A 25,896-nucleotide genomic window follows, 5' to 3' on the forward strand; every position below is an offset into this window, starting at 1 on the left:
AGGGCAAGGGACTCTGTCCTCTATGTCAAAGGAACCGACTGAGGCCTGTAAGCAGTCTAAAATAGCTGAAGTATTTAAATCTTAATCTAGTGTTCTCTAGATTTTGTTTCATAATCATACATATTTAAGTAAATAAATAAAATAAATATTGGGGACACCTTACACAGATCAACTTAGCCCCAAACTAAGCAAAGCTTGTACTATGGGTGCTAGGCGACGATATACATACTTAAATAGATAAATACATACTTATATACATAGAAAACATCCATGACTCAGGAACAAATATCTGTGCTCATCACACAAATAAATGGCCTTTCCGGGATTCGAACCCAGGACAGCGGCTCAGCAGGTAGGGTCACTACCGACTGGGTCAGACCGGTCGTCAAATTCATATGTGGCTTACCACCAGAGATTCCTTAAGTGGGTAAGGACATACAGTTTTTAAATAGAAAGCTACATATACTCTAAGTGACATTTCCTAAACTAGTTGTATACTTACTATGAACTCCAGCCAGTAAAGGATCGCGTGTGGCGTCAATGATAATCCGTCGTTCGCTACAGTCGCTGGCGGCCGCTTCCATCTTCGCACCCATTGCGTCGCCTGTGCTGGACACTGCCCAGTACAATTTCCCCCTGTGAGAAAACATATTTGGATATTTAAGTTGCTAAACAAAAACCGGCCAAGAGCGTGTCGGGCCACGCTCAGTGTAGGGTTCCGTAGTTTTCCATATTTTTCTCAAAAACTGCTAAACCTATCAAGTTCAAAACAATTTTCCTATAAAGTTTTTATAAAGTTCTACTATTGTGATTTTTTTCATATTTTTTGAACGTAGGGTTCAAAAGTTAGAGGGGGGGGGACGCACTTTTTTTTCCTTTAGAAGCGATTATTTCCGAAACTATTAATATTATCAAAAAACGATCTTAGTAAACCCGTTTTCATTTTTAAATACCTATCCAACAATATATCACACGTTGGGATTGGAATGAAAAAAAATATCAGCCCCCACTTTACATGTAGGGGGGGTACCCTAATAAAACATTATTTTCCATTTTTTATTTTTGCACTTTGTTGGCGTGATTGATATACATCTTCTTCCTTGACCTTTTCCCATTTAAGTGGGGTCGGCCTTTCTTGTCCTTTTCCTCCATAATACACGATTTTTGGCTATCGTCAGCCAAGTGGTAGGTGGTCTTCCGCTTCCTCTTTTTTGTGTCGGCATGTTTAAGGCTAACTTGACCATATGATCTTCTGGGCGACGTAGAATATGCCCATACCACCGAAGACGATTTTCTTTGAGTTTCTCAGCTATAGGTGCGACCTTGAAACTACCTCTTATGTAGTCGTTGCGGATTTTATCCAGCAACGTGACTCCTCCTGACCAACGCAACATGCGCATTTCAGTGACATGCAATTTATTTATGTGATGTTTGGTTGTTGCCCAGCATTCTGTGCCGTATAAAAGAGCAGGCCTTATTGCGCTTTTATAGACTTTCCTTTCACTTTTATTGGCATTTTCTTATCGCATATTACGCCGGTCAGCTCCCTATATTTTTGCCACCCCACTGTAGTTCTATGTGTGACATCTTTATCGATCTTGCCATCGTTGCTGATGATGGATCCCAAGTATTTAAATTGGCACACTGTGGGAATTCTTGTGGCTCCGATATAGATTTTGAAGTCGTTGGCATTAGAAATGCCATCAAACACACAAGACATATGCTCAGTTTTCTTTCTGCTAATCTTTAGCCCATTACTTTCAAGTGCTTCTATCCAGGTGTTGAATGTGTGTTGGAGATCTATTATATCTTCTGAAATAAGTGCAACATCGTCTGCGTAAAGAATATTCCAGGGCACAGGTTTTTGGCAACTTTTCGTGAGGTAGTCTATTGTTACATTGAAAAGTAACGGGCTGAGAGTCGAGCCTTGATGGACGCCGGATCTGATTGAGAAGCTGTCACTTTTACCTGCTGGGCTCATAACTTGCGTCTTTACATCGCTGTACATGTCTTTTATGAGCGAGATATAACTTTCCGGCACCAGCTGATCTCTGAGGGCCACCCAGATCAGGTCACGTGGGACATGGTCGAACGCTTTTTCTAAGTCAATGAAGACCATGTGTAAGTTCTTCTTGTTAGTCTTTCTCTTTTCTAAAAGTATGCGTATAGTTTGTATAGCGTCCGCCGTTCCCTTTTCAGCAACAAAGCCGCATTGATTTGAAGTTAATACTATTAGTTCATTTAGTCTGTTATACAAAACCCTTTCCCAGATTTTTAGAGAGTGGGACATAAGTTTGATAGCGCGGTAGTTACCACAGTCTCTCACGTCTCCCTTTCCTTTGTAAAATGGTATGAGAAGACTGTTTCTCCAGCTTTCAGGTATTTGTTGACCTTGTATAAGTTTGTTGAAAATTTCATAAAGCCAGAGTATACCTTCTTCGCCTAAGTGTTTCCAGACTTCTGACGGGATTTCATCTGGTCCTGTTGCTTTGTTGTTCTTCATCTGGCACAGAGCTTTCTTTATTTCCGTGGGTGTTATCGCTGTAAGGGGGCCACAGACAGAGCCTGGTGGTGACGTATTGGTGTTTCTCGGGTGCGATACATTTAAGAGATCTTCGTAGTACTGCACCCATCTATCCCGGATATCTTTGTCCTGGGTTAGAAGTTTACCGGATGCATCATTTATGTACTTGACTGTGGTGATATCTTTGGTGCTGTTGTGACGCGATTTCGCCAGTTTGTGGATGTCTACTAGAGTGTCAGCTTTTTCCAATTTTTCGTAAAAAGCTTGGTAGGATTCAGCTTTGGATATAGCTATGGTTCGTTTAGCTTGCCGTTTGAGGTCGTTGTAAAGTAAACGGTCTGCCTCTTCATTTGTTGACTGCCAGATTTTAAAAGCCTCTTTCTTTTTGGAGACAGCGTTTTTGACCTCTATGTTCCACCAAGCTGTTTCCTTAAATGGACCTGTTGCTCCCTTTGTGCGACCTAGATGTTTTTCCGCAGTTCCTCTACACGTGACTTCAAAATTATTCCACATTTCTGCGGCCGTTAATTCAGTGTCTTTTTGGTCCATGTATGTATCCCTTAGTTCTCGGGTGAAAATTTGCCCTACCGCTTTTGATAGCGAACTCCATTTGATTTTTGGAACCTTGTGTTGCTTTTGTTTTAAAGGCTTAGGAAGTTTGTATGTGGTGACCAATATTCTGTGTTGAGTTGTCAGTGACTCCCCAGGTATGACCTTACTGTCTCTGTATCTGCCTAGATGTATACGTCTTGCGAGAATATAATCTATTTGTGTCGAGTTCCTACCACTTCGGTATGTTACGAGATGATCATTTTTCTTTTGGAAGAAGGTATTTACTATAGCAAGGTCAAACCTTGACGCCATTTCTATAATTGTCTCACCGTCACTATTTCGGGTGCCATACCCAAACCCGCCATGGCATCTTTCCGCATTTATGTTCGAGGATCCCACGTGGCCATTTAGGTCACCGCCAAGATGGATAGTTTCATCACTTGGGATTTCTGATAACAAGCCACTAAGATCTTCCCAGAAGATATCTTTTTCTGTCTCTCGAGTACCAGATTGCGGAGCGTACGCCGATATGATGTTGAGGCAAGGCTGTTGATCTAGCGCCAACTTTACTTGTATAAGCCGGTCACTTTGTCTGATTACCTTTACTATGCGCTGAATCCAGTAGTCTGAGACTATAATACCGACGCCGTTTCTGGTGGTAGATGTTCCGTGGTAGATAAGTTTATAGCCATTGCCGATGTTTCTAGACTTTGACCCCTTCCACTTGGTCTCTTGTACACAACACACATCGATTTGCCGTCTTTTCAAGACTTCTGTCAGTTCGGCACTTCTGCCCGTCATAGATCCGACGTTCCAAGTGGCCATTCGCATCGATGAGCGCTCGTTTCTTCGACCGTCGCTTCCGGGGGACGCCCTAGCATTTATCGTTCCTTTTTTTTTGTGTACTTTCATATTCGGACAAGAAATAAATGGTTGGTTTACTTCGCTTACATTCACAGTATAATGACTTATGGAATAATATTATGGGGTTGAACTACTCATATGTAAAAAATGCACTATTCAGATAAAGTTTCAATTCGTTATACGGTATGTATAGATATACCTTTGTACGTCAACAGCGATGGAAGTCACATTAGCAACAGCGCAGAGCGGAGAAGCCCTTTCGCCGAAGGTGACTCTACTTTCCCTTGGATCGGGTTAATGGCTCGTATGTTACCGAGACCAAGGGCATGATGACCAATGGCAGTGATTGATATACATATTGGTACCAAATTTCAGCTTTCTAGTGCTAACGGTTACTGAGATTATCCGCGGACGGACGGACGGACAGACAGACATGGCGAAACTATAAGGGTTCCTAGTTGACTACGGAACCCTAAAAAAGTGCTACTTTAAACAGCTCAGCAGGATTAGCACATGATTGGCGCGAGAACGCGAGATAGATCACACGTCATTTTAACCCCCGACGCAAAAACGAAGGGGTGTTATAAGTTTGACGTGTCTGTCTGTCTGTGTATGTGTCTGTCTGTGACACTCCCGACTAACTCAGCTTTCAGACAAAAAAAAAACCGGCCAAGTGCGAGTCGGACTCGCGCACCGAGGGTTCCGTACAAACATTAAAATTATTAAAAAAAAATATATTATGTGATGTAACTAAAAATTTATGGTTTTCGTAATTTTTCCTTTATCTATGCTATAAGACGTTGCTTCGTACCAAATTTCAAGATTCTGAGTTCACGGGAAGCACCCTGTAGGTTTTGATTCCCTTGCAAGTGTCGAAAATTTGCGGCATAAACGGCTGTATCTTTTGATTGCGTTGGCTTAGAAGTTTGATTTTTTCACAGCTTCAAGGGACAGTAGACCTGAGTAATTGATATAAATTTCAGCTTCATACCTCCACGCGTTCCTGAGAAAAAGGGTCTTGACAGACGGACGGACGGACAGACGGACAACAAAGTGATCCTATAAGGGTTCCGTTTTTTCCTTTTGAGGTACGGAACCCTAAAAAACAAATCTAAATCGGTTCATTCGTTCGGGAGCTACGATGCCACAGACAGACACACACACAGATAGGCAGACAGACAAACAGACACGTCAACCTTATAACACCCCGTCGTTTTTGCGTCGGGGGTTAAAAACAGAGGATCAATAGTTTCTGCACTAGACTGTACTTTCCATGTACACTGATTAAAAAGTAATAATCTGAAAAGAAAGAAATCATGAAACAAACACTATTGGTTTACTTCGCTTACATTCACAGTATAATGACTTATGGAATAATATTATGGGGTTGAACTACTCATATGTAAAAAATGCACTATTCAGATAAAGTTTCAATTCGTTATACGGTATGTATAGATATACCTTTGTACGTCAACAGCGATGGAAGTCACATTAGCAACAGCGCAGAGCGGAGAAGCCCTTTCGCCGAGCGGGCCCGCGGCCCACAGTTGGCCTTGCGCGACGTAGTACAGAACTTTAGCGGCCCAGTCCAAAGCCAGGGCACCTCCGACGCCGGCCGCTTCTACTACGGTTTCAGCTGTGCCGCCGGTGAGGCGGGTCCGTTTTATCTCGTTCGTCTACAAATTTAAAAAAATGTCCAGGTTAATTAGTTCAAGTGTATTGTATTTTATACTGTACTACATAGGACTATATGTATTTGTGGTTTGGCAACTTCAGCCTCGTTCAATGCCTAAGTTCACTAGTGTGAAAGTTGACCTTACCTCAGTGTCGTTCCAAAGTAAGCGTTGTGAAGTTAGCGCTGCTAGAGTTTGTCGTGCGACCAGTTGCGCGCTCCAATCAGCAGGAATGACTAGTTTAGGTCTATACCGCCGATTGAATAATATACCTTACCTCAACTTATTGATGTGAAATATGCCCTGCCATAGATAGTAGACAAGATGGCGTTGATCGCTTCAATAAGGATGCGTTCGAATTACGATGGGGCTGTGTCGTGCGGCTGCGTTCGTGGTCTCACAAATGGTCTCGTCGGAAGATCAGCGCTGACCTCCGGGTCAGCATTATGCTGAGACGGGACCATTTCGTGATAAACTTATCAATCCCTTGTACGTTTGTAGTTTTAGTAATACTGTTTTTTTTGCATATTGTGTAGTTTTAAGTTTATTAGGAATAAATATTTTGATTGATTGATTGAACTTGTATAAAGTTGACCTTACCTCAGCATCGCTCCAGTACAGTAACCGTTGTGAAGTTAGCGCTGCTAAGGCTCGTGGTGCGGCCAGTTGCGCGCCCCATACAGCAGGAATGACGGGTTGCGACGGCGCGTCAAGGTCCAAACCGCGAATGGAGCCTGCTCTGCCGATGACCACTACTTTTTCATGCACTGTGGAAGGAAAAATCATGAACACTTGATTAGTTCTTCCGAGAAAGATTTTTTTTAGCAAAACGAAGCAGATACTTTTTACTTACAGATATTTTTTTTTTCTGATTTACCTTAGTCCGGACACAAATAATTGTTGTAAACTTTAAATTTGACTGCAATCCTCATTTCAAAGACATTATGAGCAGTTGAATGTTTCCCGAATGGCGACGGGTTAGAATTTCACCACCCCTTTTCATCCCTTGTATCCTAGAAGTCGACTGCGGGATATCGGTTAAATTGTGACGTAGACGAGAGGTTGGCAACCAGTCAAAATGTGACAAATTAGTTTTCCTTCAACTCCTTGTTTGCCAAGAGTGGTACTGATACCTGAATAGTTGGGCCATTTTTTTTCAAAGTTGTCCACCCCACTTTTTTGTAACATAGCTATTTTTTTACGCGATTAATACCTACTCAGGAGACTACTTGGAGAAAAAAAATGTCCCAAGATTTCCATACATTTTTTCGAACCTTCCATTTCGTTACCGCTATACAAAATGTATGAAAAAATGGTAACGGAATGGGAAAAAAACCTTGTGACACTTTTTTTCTCCTATTAGAATTGAAAGATTTTGAGTGGAAACCACATAAACATTTCCAAATCCAAAAATAAAGCGGGGTGTACAAATTGGAAAAAAATGGCCCAGTTTAATGTGCTCTGCCTCCCTTTAGGAGATACAGGCGTGATTGTATGTATGTATGAATGTGATGACTTACCCTCACAAACTTTTACTGTGAGTGACATCTGCATAAAGTCGAAACTGTCAAGAGCCACTATTTTATTGGCTAATCAGTCACACACATACATATTTTCATTCCCTCATTCGTTCCATGCGTGTCAACTCTTGTACCTATAACTTACCCTCACAAGTAACGTTGTCTTTCGCCAATCGCATAACGTGTGGGCACGCACACACGCGCACATTCGGTCCGTCAATGAGACACAGGTGTGTGCAGTTACCATTGTTGACGGAGCAGGGGTTGGAAGGTAGGGCTGGTTGGCGACTTGGGTGGATCACCTGGTGGTGTTAGAAGTTTTGTAGAAATTGTGACAAAAGATCGGCTCTAAAGTATGAGTGAATTTGAATTTACACGACGGTTTCCGAATATTTTTTTCTTTAGTGATAAATTATTTTAAATTATTACATTTTCATACAACAACAGTTGGGTCATTTTTTTCAAAGTTGTCCATGTCCACCCCACATTTTTTTAACATGGGTATTTTTTACGCGATTAATACTCAGAATAGCGAGGTCTTTCGATCCTGATAGGAGAAAAAAAAATGTCCCAAGATTTTCATATATTTTTTAGAACCTTCCATTCCGTTACCCCCATACAAAATGAATGAAAAAATGGTAACGGAATGTGAAAAAACCTTGGGACACTTTTTTTCTCCTATTAGAATTGAAAAAGCTCGCGATTCTGAGTGGAAACCACACATAAATTTCCAAATCCAAAAAAAAAGTGGGTGGACAACTTTGAGAAAAACTGCCCAGTTACGTAAATAGTAGCTAAAATATGTTTACTACAATACTTTGCACCACTACCTTATAAAAAAGATGGATATTTAAAAAAAAAGTATTTACCTTGATATCAAAAGGCTGCATCATAGTCCTCTGCACAACTTGCACATCACTTCCATTCCATTTGTTAGCGCGCATCACACTATAAAAAAGATAGACATTAGTTTAAGCAAAGAGGATCGAGTATTATAGAGAGTTACTGTCAAAGTAAAATGTGTTATCACAGTGCGATCTGCCATCTCTCGACACAGGAAGACTGCCATCTCTCGACACAGGCTTAAAACTTTTGAACCTCAGTTTTGACAATTTGGCCCATATGCTTAGCTTGATATGTGTTAAAATGTTAATATTTTTTTTTTATGGGATAGGAGGCAAACGAGCAGACAGGTCGCCTGATGGTAAGCGATCACCGCCGCCCATGGACACCCGAAACACCAGAGGTGTTGGAGGTGCGTTGCCGGCCTTTAAGATGGGGATGGATATTAGCGCCATCTAGCCAAGCGTCCCCCAAAGGTGTCTCGCCATCTAGGTCACCGTAGGTACCTTTTTCTCTATGGTTTTGAGGTTTTTTTTTAGACTTTATCTGTCTATACGGAGTTACATATGTCTTTGGTTTAAGCAAACGACTCTCAAAAGTCGTGGCATAACGCTGTGCTAAGTAAAGCAACGTAGGAAAAGGAAGACTAACGGCTCAGCCACGACATTGGTCTAAGCGCGACAGTGGTAATCGGCGGCCATACATTGGAGCGAGATACAGCGATGGGACTTTTCATTTGCACGTATGGCTGCCGCTCACCGCTGTCCCGCTTAGCCCAATGTCATGGCTGGGCCGTAAGACTCTGGGTCAACCTCTCCGCACCGCCTTATTCTCTGAGTGGCGTTTTACATCCACGATTGTTAACGAGGACATTTAATGAACACATGTCGAGGCATACCTGTTGCTTCTCCAATCGGTCCAATAGACGTGTGACTCAAAGAGCGTGACTGCAAACGGGTGGGATAGCATCGCGTGTCCACGCAGGACCAGTTGATAGCCAGTTCCATCGTACAGCGTTGTGTGGATTGAGTCCGATCTGGAAATAATAGATAATCATCATGACGACCGGTCTGGCCCAGTCGGTAGTGACCCTGCCTGCTGAGCCACGGTTCCAGGTTCGAATCCCTGTAAGGGCATTTATGAGTCATGGATGTTTTCTATGTATATAAGTATCTATTTAAGTATATATATCGTCGCCTAGCACCCATAGTACAAGCTTTGCTTAGTTTGGGGCTAAGTTGATCTGTGTAAGGTGTCCCCAATATTTATTTCAAGGACCAACTGAGATCATTGTTGTTAGTACGCAATTACATAATAATTATATATATGGTTAGTATTCTACAAAACTATTTTTTTTTTTTATTATTTATTAGATTACATACTTGGCGTCGATCCAATACAGCCTAGTGGCGACATGATCTAACGTGATGCCATTAGGCCACGCGCCGTCAGCAATTTCGTCGACTTGCACCACAACCGTGCGGTTTGCACCTGAGCTGACTATAAGTAACTTGAGTTGTACAATTGTACATACTTGGCGTCGATCCAATACAGCCTAGTGGCGACATGATCTAACGTGATGCCATTAGGCCACGCGCCGTCAGCAATTTCGTCGACTTGCACCACAACCGTGCGGTTTGCACCTGAGCTGACTATAAGTAACTTGAGTTGTACAATTGTACATACTTGGCGTCGATCCAATACAGCCTAGTGGCGACATGATCTAACGTGATGCCATTAGGCCACGCGCCGTCAGCAATTTCGTCGACTTGCACCACAACCGTGCGGTTTGCACCTGAGCTGACTATAAGTAACTTGAGTTGTACAATTGTACATACTTGGCGTCGATCCAATACAGCCTAGTGGCGACATGATCTAACGTGATGCCATTAGGCCACGCGCCGTCAGCAATTTCGTCGACTTGCACCACAACCGTGCGGTTTCCACCTGAGCTGACTATAATTAACTTGAGTTGTACAATTGTACATACTTGGCGTCGATCCAATACAGCCTAGTGGCGACATGATCTAACGTGATGCCATTAGGCCACGCGCCGTCAGCAATTTCGTCGACTTGCACCACAACCGTGCGGTTTGCACCTGAGCTGACTATAAGTAACTTGAGTTGTACAATTGTACATACTTGGCGTCGATCCAATACAGCCTAGTGGCGACATGATCTAACGTGATGCCATTAGGCCACGCGCCGTCAGCAATTTCGTCGACTTGCACCACAACCGTGCGGTTTGCACCTGAGCTGACTATAAGTAACTTGAGTTGTACAATTGTACATACTTGGCGTCGATCCAATACAGCCTAGTGGCGACATGATCTAACGTGATGCCATTAGGCCACGCGCCGTCAGCAATTTCGTCGACTTGCACCACAACCGTGCGGTTTCCACCTGAGCTGACTATAATTAACTTGAGTTGTACAATTGTACATACTTGGCGTCGATCCAATACAGCCTAGTGGCGACATGATCTAACGTGATGCCATTAGGCCACGCGCCGTCAGCAATTTCGTCGACTTGCACCACAACCGTGCGGTTTGCACCTGAGCTGACTATAAGTAACTTGAGTTGTACAATTGTACATACTTGGCGTCGATCCAATACAGCCTAGTGGCGACATGATCTAACGTGATGCCATTAGGCCACGCGCCGTCGGCTATCTCGTCGACTTGCACCACTACCGTGCGGTTTCTGCCGGCCATGCTGCAACGCTCTATGCGCGGAGCTGACTGCTCCCAATCGCTCCAGAATAGGTAACCTGAGGAAGAAAGCAAGATTAAAAAAAACATATCACTACCAAATTTCTGGAGGTAAAAACGTCAAAATTATGTCGATATCAAGAGATCCAATTCGAAATTATAATAAGAAATGAGCATTTCTTTTTTTTTTGCCAATAAAAAAATTTTGATTGTTTTATGGAATTTTTGGTCAATTGTACTCAGAATCACGAGTACTTTAAATCTCACTGGGAGACAAAAAGTGTCCCAGAATTTCCATACATGTTTGTTACTTTCCTCTTTTGTTACCCCATACAACATGTACCGAAAATAGTAACAAAATAAGAAAAAATCGTATGGGACAATTTTTTTAACTACTAGGATTGAAAAAGCTAGTAATTCTGAGTATAAATAGCATTTTTTTTTCAGAAATATCACACTTCATAAAAGTGGAAAAAAAAAGAAATGCTCAAATAATGAAGTTAAGGGGTTAGATATTTCAAGTGTAAATTTATATCCTTACCATGCTAACACCCTCACAGTCTCTGAAACCTCAAGCTCAACAAAACCGAATCAGAACACCCCACTATCCATGTAGTATATGCTACTTGCCTCCTAGTCAAATATCAGCTTCTTTTTAAGAACTGTCAAAACGAATTTGAACGACTTGCTAATATGGAATTTATATGAAATCGAATTGAGTGACGTCACAGTCAACTCAGTTACTTTATATATTTCTACCTGACTTATTAAATAGAAATTGGATTTAAAAATAACTTCTGTCCATGTTTTTCTTATAATTATCTGATGCAATTCTAATGAACACAAGTTAAATTATAATCTACTAGCTTTTACCCGCGGCTTCGCCCGCGTAATAAAAGTATTCATTAAGATTTTCATTTGGATCCGTTGGGACCGTAGGTTTCTCTGTAGGTATATTTATCTGCGATTATTTCGATTGCACATAATACTTTTGCTTGCAATGATTGTAGAAATATTACACATCGACCACAGCGTAGGTAATTCTATATACGCTGGGGAAACCTTTATAAACATCCCACATAGCCCGTATTTCGACACTATGATCGGTGGGTAAAAAGTACTTTTTTCTATTATCCCTTACAATTTTTTACATTTTGCTTATACTTATCGCAAACGTAATCTTCAAGCAAGCAAACAACGATCGTCTTAGAGCACATTGATTGTAAGAGACCGCCGACCGATTATCCGTATCCCGCTAACGATACCCATATTATCCGTATCCGTATCGCTATCACTATCCCTATCGCTATCCCTATCCCTATCGCTTTCCCTATCGCTATCGCTATCCCTATCCCTATCCCTAATATCCCTTATCAAGATGTTTAATGATATAACACTTTAAGTTCTCGCGCTTTGTACACATATTTAAAGTCACATACAGGTCGAACGCGATTAATTAACATTATTTTTACCTTTTTTCCCAACGTTTCGGCCAGGTTGCACTGGCCGTGGTCGCGGAAGACTGACGTCCCAGCAAAATGTCACCGGAGATGTAAACAACACAAAACTACCCGATATTAATTTATATAAATGTTCGGGGTAGACAAATAAATATAATCTACCCGCTTTTAGTTAATGTTTATTTCCCACCATGTTTATTTTAAAGGTAAAAATAATGTTAATTAATCGCGTTCGACCTGTATGTGACTTTAAATATATGTTTAATGATTTCTTATCAAGTGCTAAAATATAAAGTTTCATGGTTTTATCATTTAAAATTAAGAAATCCCATACAAACTTTCAACCTCTTTTTCAACCCCTTCATCCCTTTTTTTCGAAATAAAAAGTAGCCTATGTTCTGTCTCAGGGTCTAAAGATTGTCTGTTCCAAATTTCATCAAAATCGGTTGCGTGGTTTAAGCGGGAAAGCGTAACAGACAGACAGACAGAGTTACTTTCGCATTTATAATATTAGTATGGATTGAAAATATTTCAACTTGTGCTGTCTTAAAGTAACTTGTGCTGTGTTTGGTGGCCGAGCGGATAAAGAGGCATCTCCCGCGTATGGAGAGTACGCTGGTTCGATTCCAGCCTCAGGCACCAGAGGACTTGGTCACTTTTTCTTTCATATGTGTAATTTATTTCGGTTTTAAAATTATCTGATGCTTTATTTCGTGCATGGTATTATTTTATTTTCACTACAGTCAAGTTCTATTGTCTGTCCTACTCCTACCTCTAGAGCGATTACGAAATCGGAGAAGCAGTGAGCGGAAAGATGTCTTGAGCCACCCAGATCCAAAAACCTCTCGTGCTAGTTTGAAATGTTTGTAACACAATTTTAAAACATACCAAGTTTAGGATCAAGTGCGATAGCCCGCGGGCTCTCCATATCACCCGACACGAGAGTGCGGCGATACCGGCCGTCCAAACGCGCCACCTGTTGACCAAAAAATCATTAAAATTTAAATATTTTATAATTCATAAGACATTATTCCTAATTAGCCGGATCCACACAGAGCGAGGTACGTTCAATGTAGACGAGCCTCAGTTGAGGCAGCACGCACGTTTTGCTCGGCTCAGTAACCTGTCTCAGCCCAGCGGATCTTTCTTTTTAATTTATTTATAAAAAAAAAAAACATTTTACCTTAATTATGTTGTTTACCATAAACCATAATGCAACTTACAGCTAACATTTGCGTACCTACTTCGTCTCACGACGGCAATGTCTTTGAACCTTATTTATATGTTCTTACGATCTGCAATATGTCGCTCAACATTTCTGTAAATCTACATTGCCCTGTGTGGACCCAGTTGGTTAGAACCTGTATAGATATCCATCTATGCTCGTACACTCACTAAGGTAAACAATAAAAGCTACTACATGGAACTAATCTGAGGCCAACGCTAATACGTTATTTATAAAAATAAAGTAGACACAGTAAAGAGTCACAAACCTCGATCTGTCGGAGCGTGCCTTCGACCCAGTACAGGTTGTTGGCCACCCAGTCGACAGCTAGCCCCTCTGCCGTGGACACGCCTTGCTCGATCACCACTTTGATATCGCTCAGAGCTGTACACAACAAAATGACGTCATGAATATTTTTTCATTAATTCTTAACACTGGATTTGAACGCTTTCGAAATATACTTAGGTAATAATTTGGTAATAAATAAGAATAAATTAGCCAGGTTGTAATCGGTTCAATAACACTGCTTCTTCTTTAGTTCAGACTGTGAGAATGAGATTATGTTGTAGATATGTTGTAGGGACGAGATGAGAGCTCAGGAAGGCTGCCATTAAGTACTAAAGCCGTTCAGTTTTTTTTTTTTTTTTTTTATGAATGGGCTTACTCTTGACCACAGACTTACTAGCCAAAGGTAAAGACGTGGCCTACGATGGAGTGAGTTCGCCCAGAAGATGCCTGTTCACCCTTGATTTGAAGGTCGCCGGGTTATATGAGCTCGGAAATATAGCCGCCGGCAAGGAATTCCACTCCTTGGCAGTGCGCATAAGAAAAGAAGAAGCAAAGCGCTTCGTGCGAATTCGCGGAATATCTACCAAGAAAGGGTGGAAACCGGCCGTGCGTCTAAGAGTCCGATGGTAGAATGGGGACGGTGGAATAAGCTCGAGTAGCTTTTGAGCACACTTCCCGAAGTGCAACCTGTAAAACACCGACAGACTGGCGGCAGTTGAGGTCTAGAGAAAGGGACACAGCTATACCAGTTATACAGCTGCGTCCCTCTTTCGCTACCTAAACTGAATGGGTTTAATACTTCACGGTAACCCCGTAGGTTACCTTACGTTATCTGATTTACTGTGTGATTGAGATGATTCTATAAAGATGTCTCACCTATTCCTTGCACCGTGCCAGAGTATATATGATCATCGACCACATCAGTCCAGTATAATGTGACGTGATCAACCGTTCTCTTCCAATCCAGAGTCACAGTGTTTTTGAGAGAAGAGATGAGCGTTCTAGAAGTTAACTTTGCCTTACGTATGTCTCTTTCGATTGCTAGATAATGCTGGAATAACATCTCACCTATTCCTTGCACCGTGCCGGAGTATATATGATCATCGACCACATCAGTCCAGTATAATGTGACTTGGTCTCCCGTTCTCTTCCAGTCCAGGGCCACCGTGTTTTTGAGAGAAGAGATGAGCGTTCTAGAAGTTAACTTTGCCTTACGTATGTCTCTTTCGATTGCTAGATAATGCTGGAATAACATCTCACCTATTCCTTGCACCGTGCCGGAGTATATATGATCATCGACCACATCAGTCCAGTATAATGTGACTTGGTCTCCCGTTCTCTTCCAGTCCAGGGCCACCGTGTTTTTGAGAGAAGAGATGAGCGCTCTAGAGGTTAAAGAAGGCAGTTCCACTGCGCGAACTTCGTGGCGGTTGCTGAATACTAGGAGAGGTGTGGCTTTTTCTGAAAGAAAAAAAAAAACTTGATGAGGACTACGTAACAAACATAGAACTTCTGATCCCACCGGCAATAACATCGCACAAAAAGATAGCTGCATAAATATCTGACAAGCTCTTTTTCAAGATTGTGACAGATATTTTTAACACGCTTTTATTAGGTCGACCTATATGTAACTATAATGTAATCTAAGGTAACTTATTTAACCATCTTCCAAGGAGCGTAACGTAATGAAAATTGGCAACTGTATGTAGTTCTGATGACAATACCATAATATGGTACTGTCGAACTGATCTGATGATATGGACTGGAACTTCATGATGGAACATCGTATCATAGCTATTTTTGGATTTCTTAGAAAAGTCTTGTGAAAACTTTGACCACGATTTAAGTTAGTTTGCTATTAATGCGTGATTTTTTAAACTATAATTTATTTGTAGCCATATTTTTCTGGTATTATTGTCGGTGATTGTACCAAGGACTCAACAATTGAGACGGTTCAGTATGCCTCAAGGGTGTGCTATGTTTATGTTTTGATTATTAATATATTAACTTCATGTTTTAATGATCATACCTATGCTTTTACACGTGAAGCCGTCATCAGCCAGCTTGTAACCCTCGTAGCAAGTGCATTTGTGGCGATTCTTCTGCGGCTGGCAGGACTGCGAACAATATAAAATAGACCACAGTATAATAAAGAGTACTATCGTACAGTATGGCTACTCCCTGCTTGCCGCTGAAAGTGCCGCCCCGCTCTCGGTCACCTCACAGTTACCGCTTGTCAAAAACTCGACCAGTCGACATATCTTGTCTCACTCATACAACCATGGTACGCGGTCGCATACACGAGGTTAGACTATGTGCGTAGAAACTTCTTTCATATATTTGATCGCTTTTGTCCAAGGTGTGGTTAGACTGTCAATTGTTTACAATACACTTTCTTCCTGGGTTAAGTAAGAGGTCCTAAATGAAATAATTCGTATTTCGAGCAGACTTGCAAATCAATTTTCGCTTGTTACAAAAGCCAGGATAGCGAGTGAGCCTACCTGACTGCACACAAGTGGCGCCGTCGCGCTGCAAATGTAGGGTCGCTGGGCACGCGCACAAGGCTCCGCTAGGTGAAGGGTGATACTCATGTGTACATGCTGCTGCGATGCACACAGACTCGCCCGTAGACAAAGACAGACGTAATCGGCCCACCAGTAGATAAAGACAGCGATATTGAACTAACCTGGCTGCACACGCCCCAGTCGTGGCAGATGTGTCGCTCAGAGCAAGTAGCGCCGTCGCGCTGCAAATGTAGGGACGCTGGGCACGCGCACACGGCTCCGCTAGGTGTAGGGTGACACTCATGTGTGCATGCTGCTGCGATGCACATAGGCTCGCCTGTAAACAAAATTATTGAATGAAATATCGTCATATTTCAAGGAAGTATCAATGTTGGGTCGTTACATTTTGGTGTCGTGACCAGGATATTATAAATTTAACTTACCACATCGGTCAGCTTCATCCGACCCATCAGCACAATTATAACTGCCATCACACAGTTGCAGCAACGGTACACAGCGGATACCATTGTCACACTTCAACGCACGTGCCACGCATTCATCTTGTCTCACAAGGGTGGTGGCTCAATATCGCACACAATTAGTGTCATAGATACACTAGTAACGTGGTTTAGATAATAGGGAATTACATTTTGGTGCCGTGACCAGGATACATACATACATACATACATACATATAATCACGCCTGTATCCCATAAAGGGGTAGGCAGAGCACATGAACTACTAAGTTTCAGTGCCACTCTTGGCAAAAAGGGGTTGAAAGAAATCCAAATTGTGTCATTGCAGTGACAGGTTGTCAGTTGACCAGGATAATATAAACCTAGTAACTTACCACATCGATCAGCTTCATCCGACCCATTATCACAAATCACACAGCTGTAGTAGAGGTACATAGCGAGGACCATTATCATACTTCAACGCAGGTGCCACGCATTCGTCTGGTATAGGGTGTGGTAGTTCAAGGTTGATCGCAGCTCACGATTAGTATCATAGATAATACACTAGTAGTGGTTTAGACAGTAGGGAGTTACATTTTGGTGCCGTGACCAGGATATTATAAACTAGTCAGCTTACCGCATCGATCAGCTTCATCCGACCCATCAGCACAATCATAGCTTCCATCACACAGCTGTAGTAACGGTACGCAGCGGGTATCATTGTCACACTTCAACGCAGGTGCCACACACTCATCAGGCGCAGGGGTAGTGGGGGCGGGGGTGGTAGCTCGGTGTTGCTCGCAGTTCGATTCGTCGGAGCTGTCGAGGCAGTCCGGATGATAATCGCAGCGAAATTCCTGTGGAGAGATAGGCGAGTGTTTAGTATTACGGGGTGGTATATGTAGTAGAATGCTGGCGATCAGTTCTCCCCGTCGTTGTCGGGTTAAACAGATGTGGGTTTAGTGCGTGAGACTATGTCCCCTTTCTTGCAAAGACAAATTTGTGATAGATGGGAGTCCCACGTAACATCCAGCTCCTCAGTAAGATGGGCTTGCATAACGACACACACAAATTGTATTGAGACCGAAATAAGAACAAGTTTTGAGTCATTAAACTTTTTTGCTCATATTAGAACTTTATGGATATTTCGAAAGATAACATTAACAAATCACGATCGTTAGAAACAGGATGAGTATGAATTCTATGAATAAAATAGTTTACCTTTCTTATACATTCCTTATTTGCACATTGAAACTCGTGTTCTTCACACACGCTGTTCTTGTTCGCAACTTCTTCATCCCTGTTAACAAAAGCAATTTTTATCATATGGAAAAAGCAAAATCGTAGCTCCTATCACTCAGCTGCAGTAGTAGTATGCAGCGGGACTCATTATCACACTTCAACGAAGGATCTACGCTCGTTGGGACCCATCTCGTAGCGCAGTTTCTTGTTTAGGGTTATTGTTACATTTTGGTGCCGTGTCCTTAAATCAGCAATATCAAAATAGATAGACCGATAGTTGTTAACCTAAACATCGACATTACGCTTGGCATGAGTGTTGTACTCACCGTGTAGCGGTGACGCCGCAGGATCAATTATCACATTTCAACGAAGGATCTACGCTCGTTGGGACAAATATTGTAGCGTGGTGTCCTTATAGTTTAGGGGTGTTACATTTTGATGCTGTGACCAGGATATTCTATACTTAACTCGATATCGATGTTACAGGTTGGCATCACAGTTCACTCACCTTGTAGGTGTGACGCCGCGGCAACGCTGCTCGTCGCCGCCGTCGGCGCAATCTGCCCGTCCGTCGCAATAGTATTCCCAGGGCACACAGCCGCCGTTTGGACAGCGGAACATTAGCGGGTGGCATTCTGCGTTTTCTGTAAGGAAACACTGCTTACTGTAATTGCCCTAATGTTAATTTTTCCAGTCTTCTTAAGCACTAATTGCGTTTCAAATTGTAGGTTTATGTGCCTGCTACGTACCTTAGAATTATGACGATATATGAATCGATGACAAACCTGTAGCTTTGCAGTCAGCCTGTTGTTCCAAAAGTCACGTTTTTATTCTTCTAATTGCTGTAATTTTAATTTTTCCAAGCTCTGTAGCCCTAAAACTAGCCACATTTCAAATTTGAAGCATGTCCGCTTGTTAGAAGTGCTGTAGAATTTTGATGATATGATACATGAGTCAATGACAAACCTGTAGCTTTGCAGTCGGCTTCATCAGAGCGGTTGTTGCTGCCGCAGTCGGGCGCACCAACTGATTTTCATACGTGTAATTACTGTAATTTTAATTTTTCCTAGCTCTGTAGCCCTAAAACTAACTGCATTTCAAATTTGAAGCGTATCCGTCCGCTAAAAGTGCCTTAGAATTTTGATGATATGATACATGAGTCAATGACAAACCTGTAGCTTTACAGTCGGCCTCGTCAGAGCGGTCGTTGCTGCCGCAGTCGGGCGCACCAACTGATTTTCATACGTGTAATTACTGTAATTTTAATTTTTCCTAGCTCTGTAGCCCTAAAACTAACTGCATTTCAAATTTGAAGCGTATCCGTCCGCTAAAAGTGTCTTAGAATTTTGATGATATGATACATGAGTCAATGACAAACCTGTAGCTTTACAGTCAGATTCATCGGAGCGGTCGTTGCTGTCGCAGTCGGGCGCTCCAACTGATTTTCATACGTGTAATTACTGCAATTTTAATTTTTCCTAGCTCTGTAGCCCTAAAACTAACTACATTTCAAATTTGAAGCGTGTCCACCCGCTAGAAATGCCTTGGAATTTTGATGATACATGAATGAGTGAATGACAAACCTGTAGCTCTACAGTCGGCCTCGTCGGAGCGGTCGTTGGCGCCGCAGTCGGGCGCGCCGTCGCACCTCCACGCGGCCGGGATGCAGCGCCGCGAGGACGCGCAGAGGAACTGGTCGGGGCCGCACACGTGCTCGGCGCAGGCCGACTCCGACTCGTCAGAGCCGTCGAGACAATCTACAGAAAACAAGGAGATAAGTATCATCATCGCTTATCGCCCACTAGGCCTCTCTTCTAGTACGCCATTTGTACCGGTCCTGAGCTAATCTCATCCAGCTGTGACCCGCAATTTTCCGGATGTCGTGCCAACGGGCCAACGGATGCCAAGCGCTTCTTCAATCTGTAAGCGGCCACCATTCCGTTAACATTTTAGTCCATCCGCCATCACTCTGCCTAGCAATAACTTAATTTCATACATTATAGACTGAAATTTGGTATTTATGAACGTCATCTGGTGACAAAAGGCTTTCAAGTAAATATGACACACATTAGCATATAATCTATCTTTATGAGACTCATGTTTAGGATAATTGTTTGTTTTGTACCTCTTTGTCCATCGCAGATCCAAGTCTTCGGAATGCAACGGTTAGAGTCGCATTTAAAGTTCTGAGCGTCAGTACATGTCCTGTTTGCTGTAACAAAACAAAATGCAATTGATAAATTCTTCTCAAATTTAAAATTACAAATAATATCTAAATGATATGGGTTTTTTCAAAATTAAATATGAATAAAATGGATGAACGCTTGAGAGTAGCGCCAGTGTGAGTAGCATTTATGCATTAGCATGGTATGGGCATGTAAGGGATGAAAACAATGTTGCAAAACGAGTGGTAAATATAAAGGCAGTTGTAGTAGTAGGTATCCATCCAATACAAGGAATTACAAGGCTAGAGGAAGGCCTCAGAAAATATGGATGGACTGTGTGAAGAATGATATGACAGTGAAAGGTATGGAAATGACGGCTGATAGAGAGGAATGGAAGAAGATCTACGCCGACCCCAAATAATGGGAAAAGGGCAAGTGATGATGATGGATGATCACATCCAGGTCTCAGACCGTTTGGGGGAAGGAAAACAGGCTGACATTGCAGTCATGTGTAGGTAAAGTACCTATGGGCGCACCTCGGACACTGGCGATCAAATATACGAAAGAGGCGCGTTCCTAGCACACAGTCTAAGCTCATGTAGGTGAACGCGTACTATGCTTGTATGAGTGAAATATGACAGGTTGACTGTTCGTGTTTTTGACAGGCGGTAACTATGAGGTAACCGAGAGGGGGTGGGCAGCACTTTCAGCGGGGGCGGGAGTGGCCATACTGTACGATAGTACTCTTTATTATACTGTGCTATGGGTTTTGTACTTACCACACGGTCCAGTAGGAGAGCTGTCTTCATCGGAGCCATCAGGGCAGTCAGCGTCACCGTCGCAAACGTACAGCTCGTCGATGCAGCGTCTGCAATAAATAAGTAGAATTTATATAAATACTAGCTTTTGGCCGCGGCTTCGCTCGCGTTAGAAAGAGACAAAAAGTAGCATATGTCACTCTCAATCCCTTCAACTATCTCCACTTAAATAATCACGACAATCCGTCGCTCCGTTTTGCCGTGAAGGACGGACAAACAAACAGACACACATTTTCCCATTTATAATATAAGTATGGATGGAATATTGCTTGGTATTAATAATAATTGAAATACGAACATAATTCAATAATTTTTAAGGAAAAAAAAAACCGCCGCCTTTGGGGTTCTGGTGAAAGCTACTTGCGAATGTTGGATTATGTAGAAATGTGTAGGTATTTTTTAAACTGCTTTTAATGCTTTAATTATTTGATGGCAACAAAAATCAATATAGTATACAGTTAAGGTTTGAGGAGTTTCCTCAATTCCTCATGAATCCGATTATAAGAAATCGAAGCTTGACAAAATTTGACTTGAAAATGCTTGAATAACAAATATCCATACTAATATTATAAATGCGAAAGTAACTCTGTCTGTCTGTCTGTCTGTCTGTCTGTCTGTCTGTCTGTCTGTCTGTTACGCTTTCCCGCTTAAACCACGCAGCCGATTTTGATGAAATTTGGAATAGACAATCTTTAGACCCTGAGACAGAACATAGGCTACTTTTTATTTCGAAAAAAAGGGATGAAGGGGTTGAAAAAGAGGTTGAAAGTTTGTATGGGATTTCTTAATTTTAAAAGATAAAACCATGAAACTTTATATTTTAGCACTTGATAAGAAATTATTAAACATATATTTAAAGTCACATACAGGTCGAACGCGATTAATTAACATTATTTTTACCTTTAAAATAAACATGGTGGGAAATAAACATTAACTAAAAGCGGGTAGATTATATTTATTTGTCTACCCCGAACATTTATATAAATTAATATCGGGTAGTTTTGTGTTGTTTACATCTCCGGTGACATTTTGCTGGGACGTCAGTCTTCCGCGACCACGGCCAGTGCAACCTGGCCGAAACGTTGGGAAAAAAGGTAAAAATAATGTTAATTAATCGCGTTCGACCTGTATGTGACTTTAAATATGTGTACAAAGCGCGAGAACTTAAAGTGTTATATCATTAAATATCTTGATAAGGGATAAGGATAGGGATAGCGATAGGGATAGCGATAGGGATAGCGATAGGGATAGCGATAGGGATAGCGATAGGGATAGCGATAGCGATAGCGATAGCGTTAGCGACAGCGATAGCGATAGCGATAGCGATAGCGTTAGCGATAGCGATAGCGATAGCGATACGGATACGGATACGGATAATATGGGTATCGTTAGAGGGATACGGATAATCGGTCGGCGGTCTCTTACAATCAATGTGCTCTAAGACGATCGTTGTTTGCTTGCTTGAAGATTACGTTTGCGATAAGTATAAGCAAAATGTAAAAAATTGTAAGGGATAATAGAAAAAAGTACTTTTTACCCACCGATCATAGTGTCGAAATACGGGCTATGTGGGATGTTTATAAAGGTTTCCCCAGCGTATATAGAATTACCTACGCTGTGGTCGATGTGTAATATTTCTACAATCATTGCAAGCAAAAGTATTATGTGCAATCGAAATAATCGCAGATACCTACAGAGAAACCTAAGGATCTAAATGAAAATCTTAATGAATACTTTTATTACGCGGGCGAAGCCGCGGGTAAAAGCTAGTAACTAAATAAATGTTACTGTTCTGAACTTAAATGCATGCTGTTCTTATAAAAATACCAAAGTCACTATAAGTGTGCCGTTCAGATTTGAGGAGTTCGGTTCTGACCATCATCTGCAGTTCCACTGCACCAAATGTCACTATTCTGGACGTAAGTGCATGCTGTTCTTATAAAAATACCAAAGTCACTATAAGCGTGCCGTTCAGATTTGAGGAGTTCCGTTCTGACCATCATCAGGAGTTCCACTGCACCAAATGTCACTGTTCTGGACGTAAGTGCATGCTTTTCTTATAAAAATATCAAAGTCACTATAAGCGTGCCGTTCAGATTTGAGGAGTTCCGTTCTGACCATCATCAGCAGTTCCACTGCACCAAATGTCACTGTTCCGTACGTAAATGCATGCTGTTCTTTTAAAAACACAAAAATCGCCATATGTATGCCTTTCAGATTTGAGGAGCTCCCTCGATTTCTCCAGGATCCCATCATCAGAACTGGGTTCTGAGAAAAATGGGAACAATCTGTATGCATATACATTCAATCAAAAAAAAATTTCAAAATCGGTCCAGTAACGACGGAGATATCGAGGAACAAAGATAAAAAAAAACAAAAAAAAGAAAACATACATACAGACGACTTGAGAACGGTCCTTCTTGAGAGATTTGAGGCGACGGTTAATAATTCGATCTCGTTGATATTTGAGTAGGTAATGAAATTTGATGCCGATTATCGTCAAAGCATACATTCGGGAGGCACTGTGTGCTGAGACTGACTGAGATACGGTGCATAACACACTCATCTGATTCGCGTACAATTCCGAAATTGTGTTGTGTGTGTGTGCTTGTTCTGCTCACAGGCTGGTGCGAAGATGGCGCCCGTGGCTCACTGTGCGGGCGCGCTGCTACTGGAAATTTGGTACACAAGTGGTGGGCGTGGCTAAACAGTTATATGTGTGACATACCCGCGGCCGCAGTGGAACTTGCCCTGCTCGCAGGCGGGCGCGGGGGCGGCGCCCGAGCCGCACTGCGCGGGGCGCTCCGCTATTGGTGCGCGGCCGGTGGCACACGCACATGTGTGTCCGGTGGGCGTGGCTAGACAGAGTTCCGAGCAGCCGCCGTTCTTCTCCGTGCATGTGTTGCGGCCTGTGGTGATTTAAAATATGATTTACGCTTAATATTGTGACTACCAATCTGACTTACTGCTAATAAAATGAATAGGTATTTGACATACGTAGCAAAGAATATAGATTACGGGACATAAATGGCAGTTAATTTTAGTTTTTCTTGGCTATATGGGTTAAGTACTAGTTTCTAATGGGTCGTCACCGTGCATGTGACACCCCTTGTCCATAGGTTACGGTGACCGCTTTCCATCAGGCGGGCCGTATACCTGTTTGCCACCGACGTGGTATAAAAAAAAAATTGTATTTGTTGTAAAAAAAATTGAAGCTTTTCCTTAGGGTAGGCATTCGACAAATACCTTATAAATTAATGAGTCAGTAACAACACTAAAGCAACCTAATCTGTCAGCAGCAGCGATACGCCATATGTCATATAAAGCCGGAGGGGGGTGCCTCAATATGGTGCCATTGGCACTTAGGCTAGGTTATCTACGCCCAAACTCCAACATACCCTAAAGACACTGGCAGGGAAATTAAGAAAGAGATAGAGCTATAGAGAGAGAAAGAAATACATAAACCAACCTAATCTGTCCGCTGCAGCGATGCGCCGTATGTCATACAAGGGCGGTGGCAGGTGCCTCAATATGGTGCCATTGGTGTTGGGGCTAGGTTGGCCGTCGGCGCCCAAGCGCCGGATGTTACCGGTGCCATGCTCGCTCCAAATTATATCACCTGTAAATAAAGTAAAATTTTATAATAGGTGACAATGACAAAACACGTAGGTATAGTATGAATTTTCTGAGATGATTTTTTTGGCTTTTGCAGTAATCTGTTAAACAAAAGCTTTTGTTTCTATTATTCACGGCGGCTAGCTCCCGTCTCCACGGCACGTGCTATAGTCTGTGTAGTTAAAAAGCAACTATTCTGATAGTAAATAAGGTTCAAATCCATAAAAAGCCCTTTCGGAGATAACACGTTGTGTCATCTTCAAAAAAAGTTACCTGCATACAGCAAACTGTTTAATAAATTTGAACCTTATTGCTATCATGATAGTTGTTTTTTAACTACACTGAGACTTAAGCGCGTGCTGTGGAAACGGGAGCTAACAGCCGTGAATAATAGAAACAAAGGCTTTTGTTTAACAGATTACGACAAAAGCCAAAAAAACATCTCAGAAAATTCATACTATACAAATAGGGTCGAAATTCGTGAATCAGAGTCCCAAACCGATAGTTTCGTAGAATTTAGGCTACTAAAGTTAAAGTGGCACTGAAACTTCGAATAGTTTCATGTGATCTGCCTACCCCGTTATGGGATTCTAGCATGATGGCGGGTATTTATGTATCTATGTACACTGAGAGAAATTTGCATTGTGAATTTAACAAGTTCGACTTGTTGCGGTTTATCCGTTTGAATCAGCCAAACGTATGTTTAAAACAATGTGTCAGGTTGTTTTTATAAAATCGACTTGTTGATTCAAATATATTGCCGATTCAAATGACAAGTAGCTTGTTGTTTGAACCAAAGAGCACGTAGGCGCTATTTTAATCAAAAAACTTGTTGAACGAACATGAAAACTGGTTGTATTTTCTCTCAGTGTAAGGTTCAGGTCTTAAGCTATGAACGCATAGAACAAAGCTAACAAAAAGATGTATTTTGTAATTTTATTCTACTTTTTCTTCTTCTTTTACTGTGTACAATTAATCAAAATTATTTATTGCAATACATAAAACATAAAGTCAACAAATGTTTTTGTTCATGTGTAAATACACATGAACAAAAAGATAAATTGGATTGAAGGTTCAGATTGTTTGTGTATTTCCGGACCGGATATGACCTTCAAACCTTTAAGAAAAGATCATACACCCATTTTCCAGGCCGGCAACGCACCGCACCTCCAACACTTCTGGTGTCTCGGGTGTCCAAGGGCGGCAGTGATCGCTTACCATCAGGCGACCTGTCTGCTCGTTTGCCTCCTAACTCAAACAAAAAATGGGCCATTTTTCAAAGTTGTCCATCCCACTCTTTTTTTGGATTTGGAATTTTTTATGTGTTTTCCACTCAGAATCGCGAGCTCTTTCAATCCCAATAAGAGAAAAAAGTGTCCCAAGGTTTTTTTCCCATTCCGTTACCATTTTTTCATACATTTTGTATGGCGGTAACGG

At 41.8% G+C, this 25,896-nt stretch overlaps 1 protein-coding gene across 1 annotated transcript in view; it reads right to left on the bottom strand.

Annotated features, from left to right (window-relative positions):
* LOC125238103 (prolow-density lipoprotein receptor-related protein 1) overlaps nt 1-25,896 on the bottom strand; it is a 214,214-nt gene that overhangs the window by 133,606 nt on the left and 54,712 nt on the right. Inside the window, exons 19-38 of the mRNA XM_048145391.1 lie at nt 24,314-24,463; nt 23,573-23,753; nt 20,806-20,894; nt 19,987-20,073; nt 19,445-19,618; nt 18,370-18,505; nt 17,841-17,919; nt 17,257-17,476; nt 16,347-16,501; nt 15,690-15,777; nt 14,921-15,121; nt 13,641-13,756; nt 13,036-13,123; nt 10,575-10,746; nt 8,875-9,012; nt 8,003-8,081; nt 7,279-7,435; nt 6,214-6,380; nt 5,402-5,616; nt 503-636 (exon numbers count right to left, since the gene is read on the bottom strand). Coding sequence (XP_048001348.1) covers nt 503-636; nt 5,402-5,616; nt 6,214-6,380; nt 7,279-7,435; nt 8,003-8,081; nt 8,875-9,012; nt 10,575-10,746; nt 13,036-13,123; nt 13,641-13,756; nt 14,921-15,121; nt 15,690-15,777; nt 16,347-16,501; nt 17,257-17,476; nt 17,841-17,919; nt 18,370-18,505; nt 19,445-19,618; nt 19,987-20,073; nt 20,806-20,894; nt 23,573-23,753; nt 24,314-24,463 — 2,826 coding nt within the window. The remainder of the gene's footprint in view (nt 1-502; nt 637-5,401; nt 5,617-6,213; nt 6,381-7,278; nt 7,436-8,002; nt 8,082-8,874; nt 9,013-10,574; nt 10,747-13,035; nt 13,124-13,640; nt 13,757-14,920; nt 15,122-15,689; nt 15,778-16,346; nt 16,502-17,256; nt 17,477-17,840; nt 17,920-18,369; nt 18,506-19,444; nt 19,619-19,986; nt 20,074-20,805; nt 20,895-23,572; nt 23,754-24,313; nt 24,464-25,896) is intronic.

The sequence above is a fragment of the Leguminivora glycinivorella genome, chromosome 22 (assembly GCF_023078275.1).
Source record: "Leguminivora glycinivorella isolate SPB_JAAS2020 chromosome 22, LegGlyc_1.1, whole genome shotgun sequence".
NCBI classification, from domain to species: domain Eukaryota; kingdom Metazoa; phylum Arthropoda; class Insecta; order Lepidoptera; family Tortricidae; genus Leguminivora; species Leguminivora glycinivorella.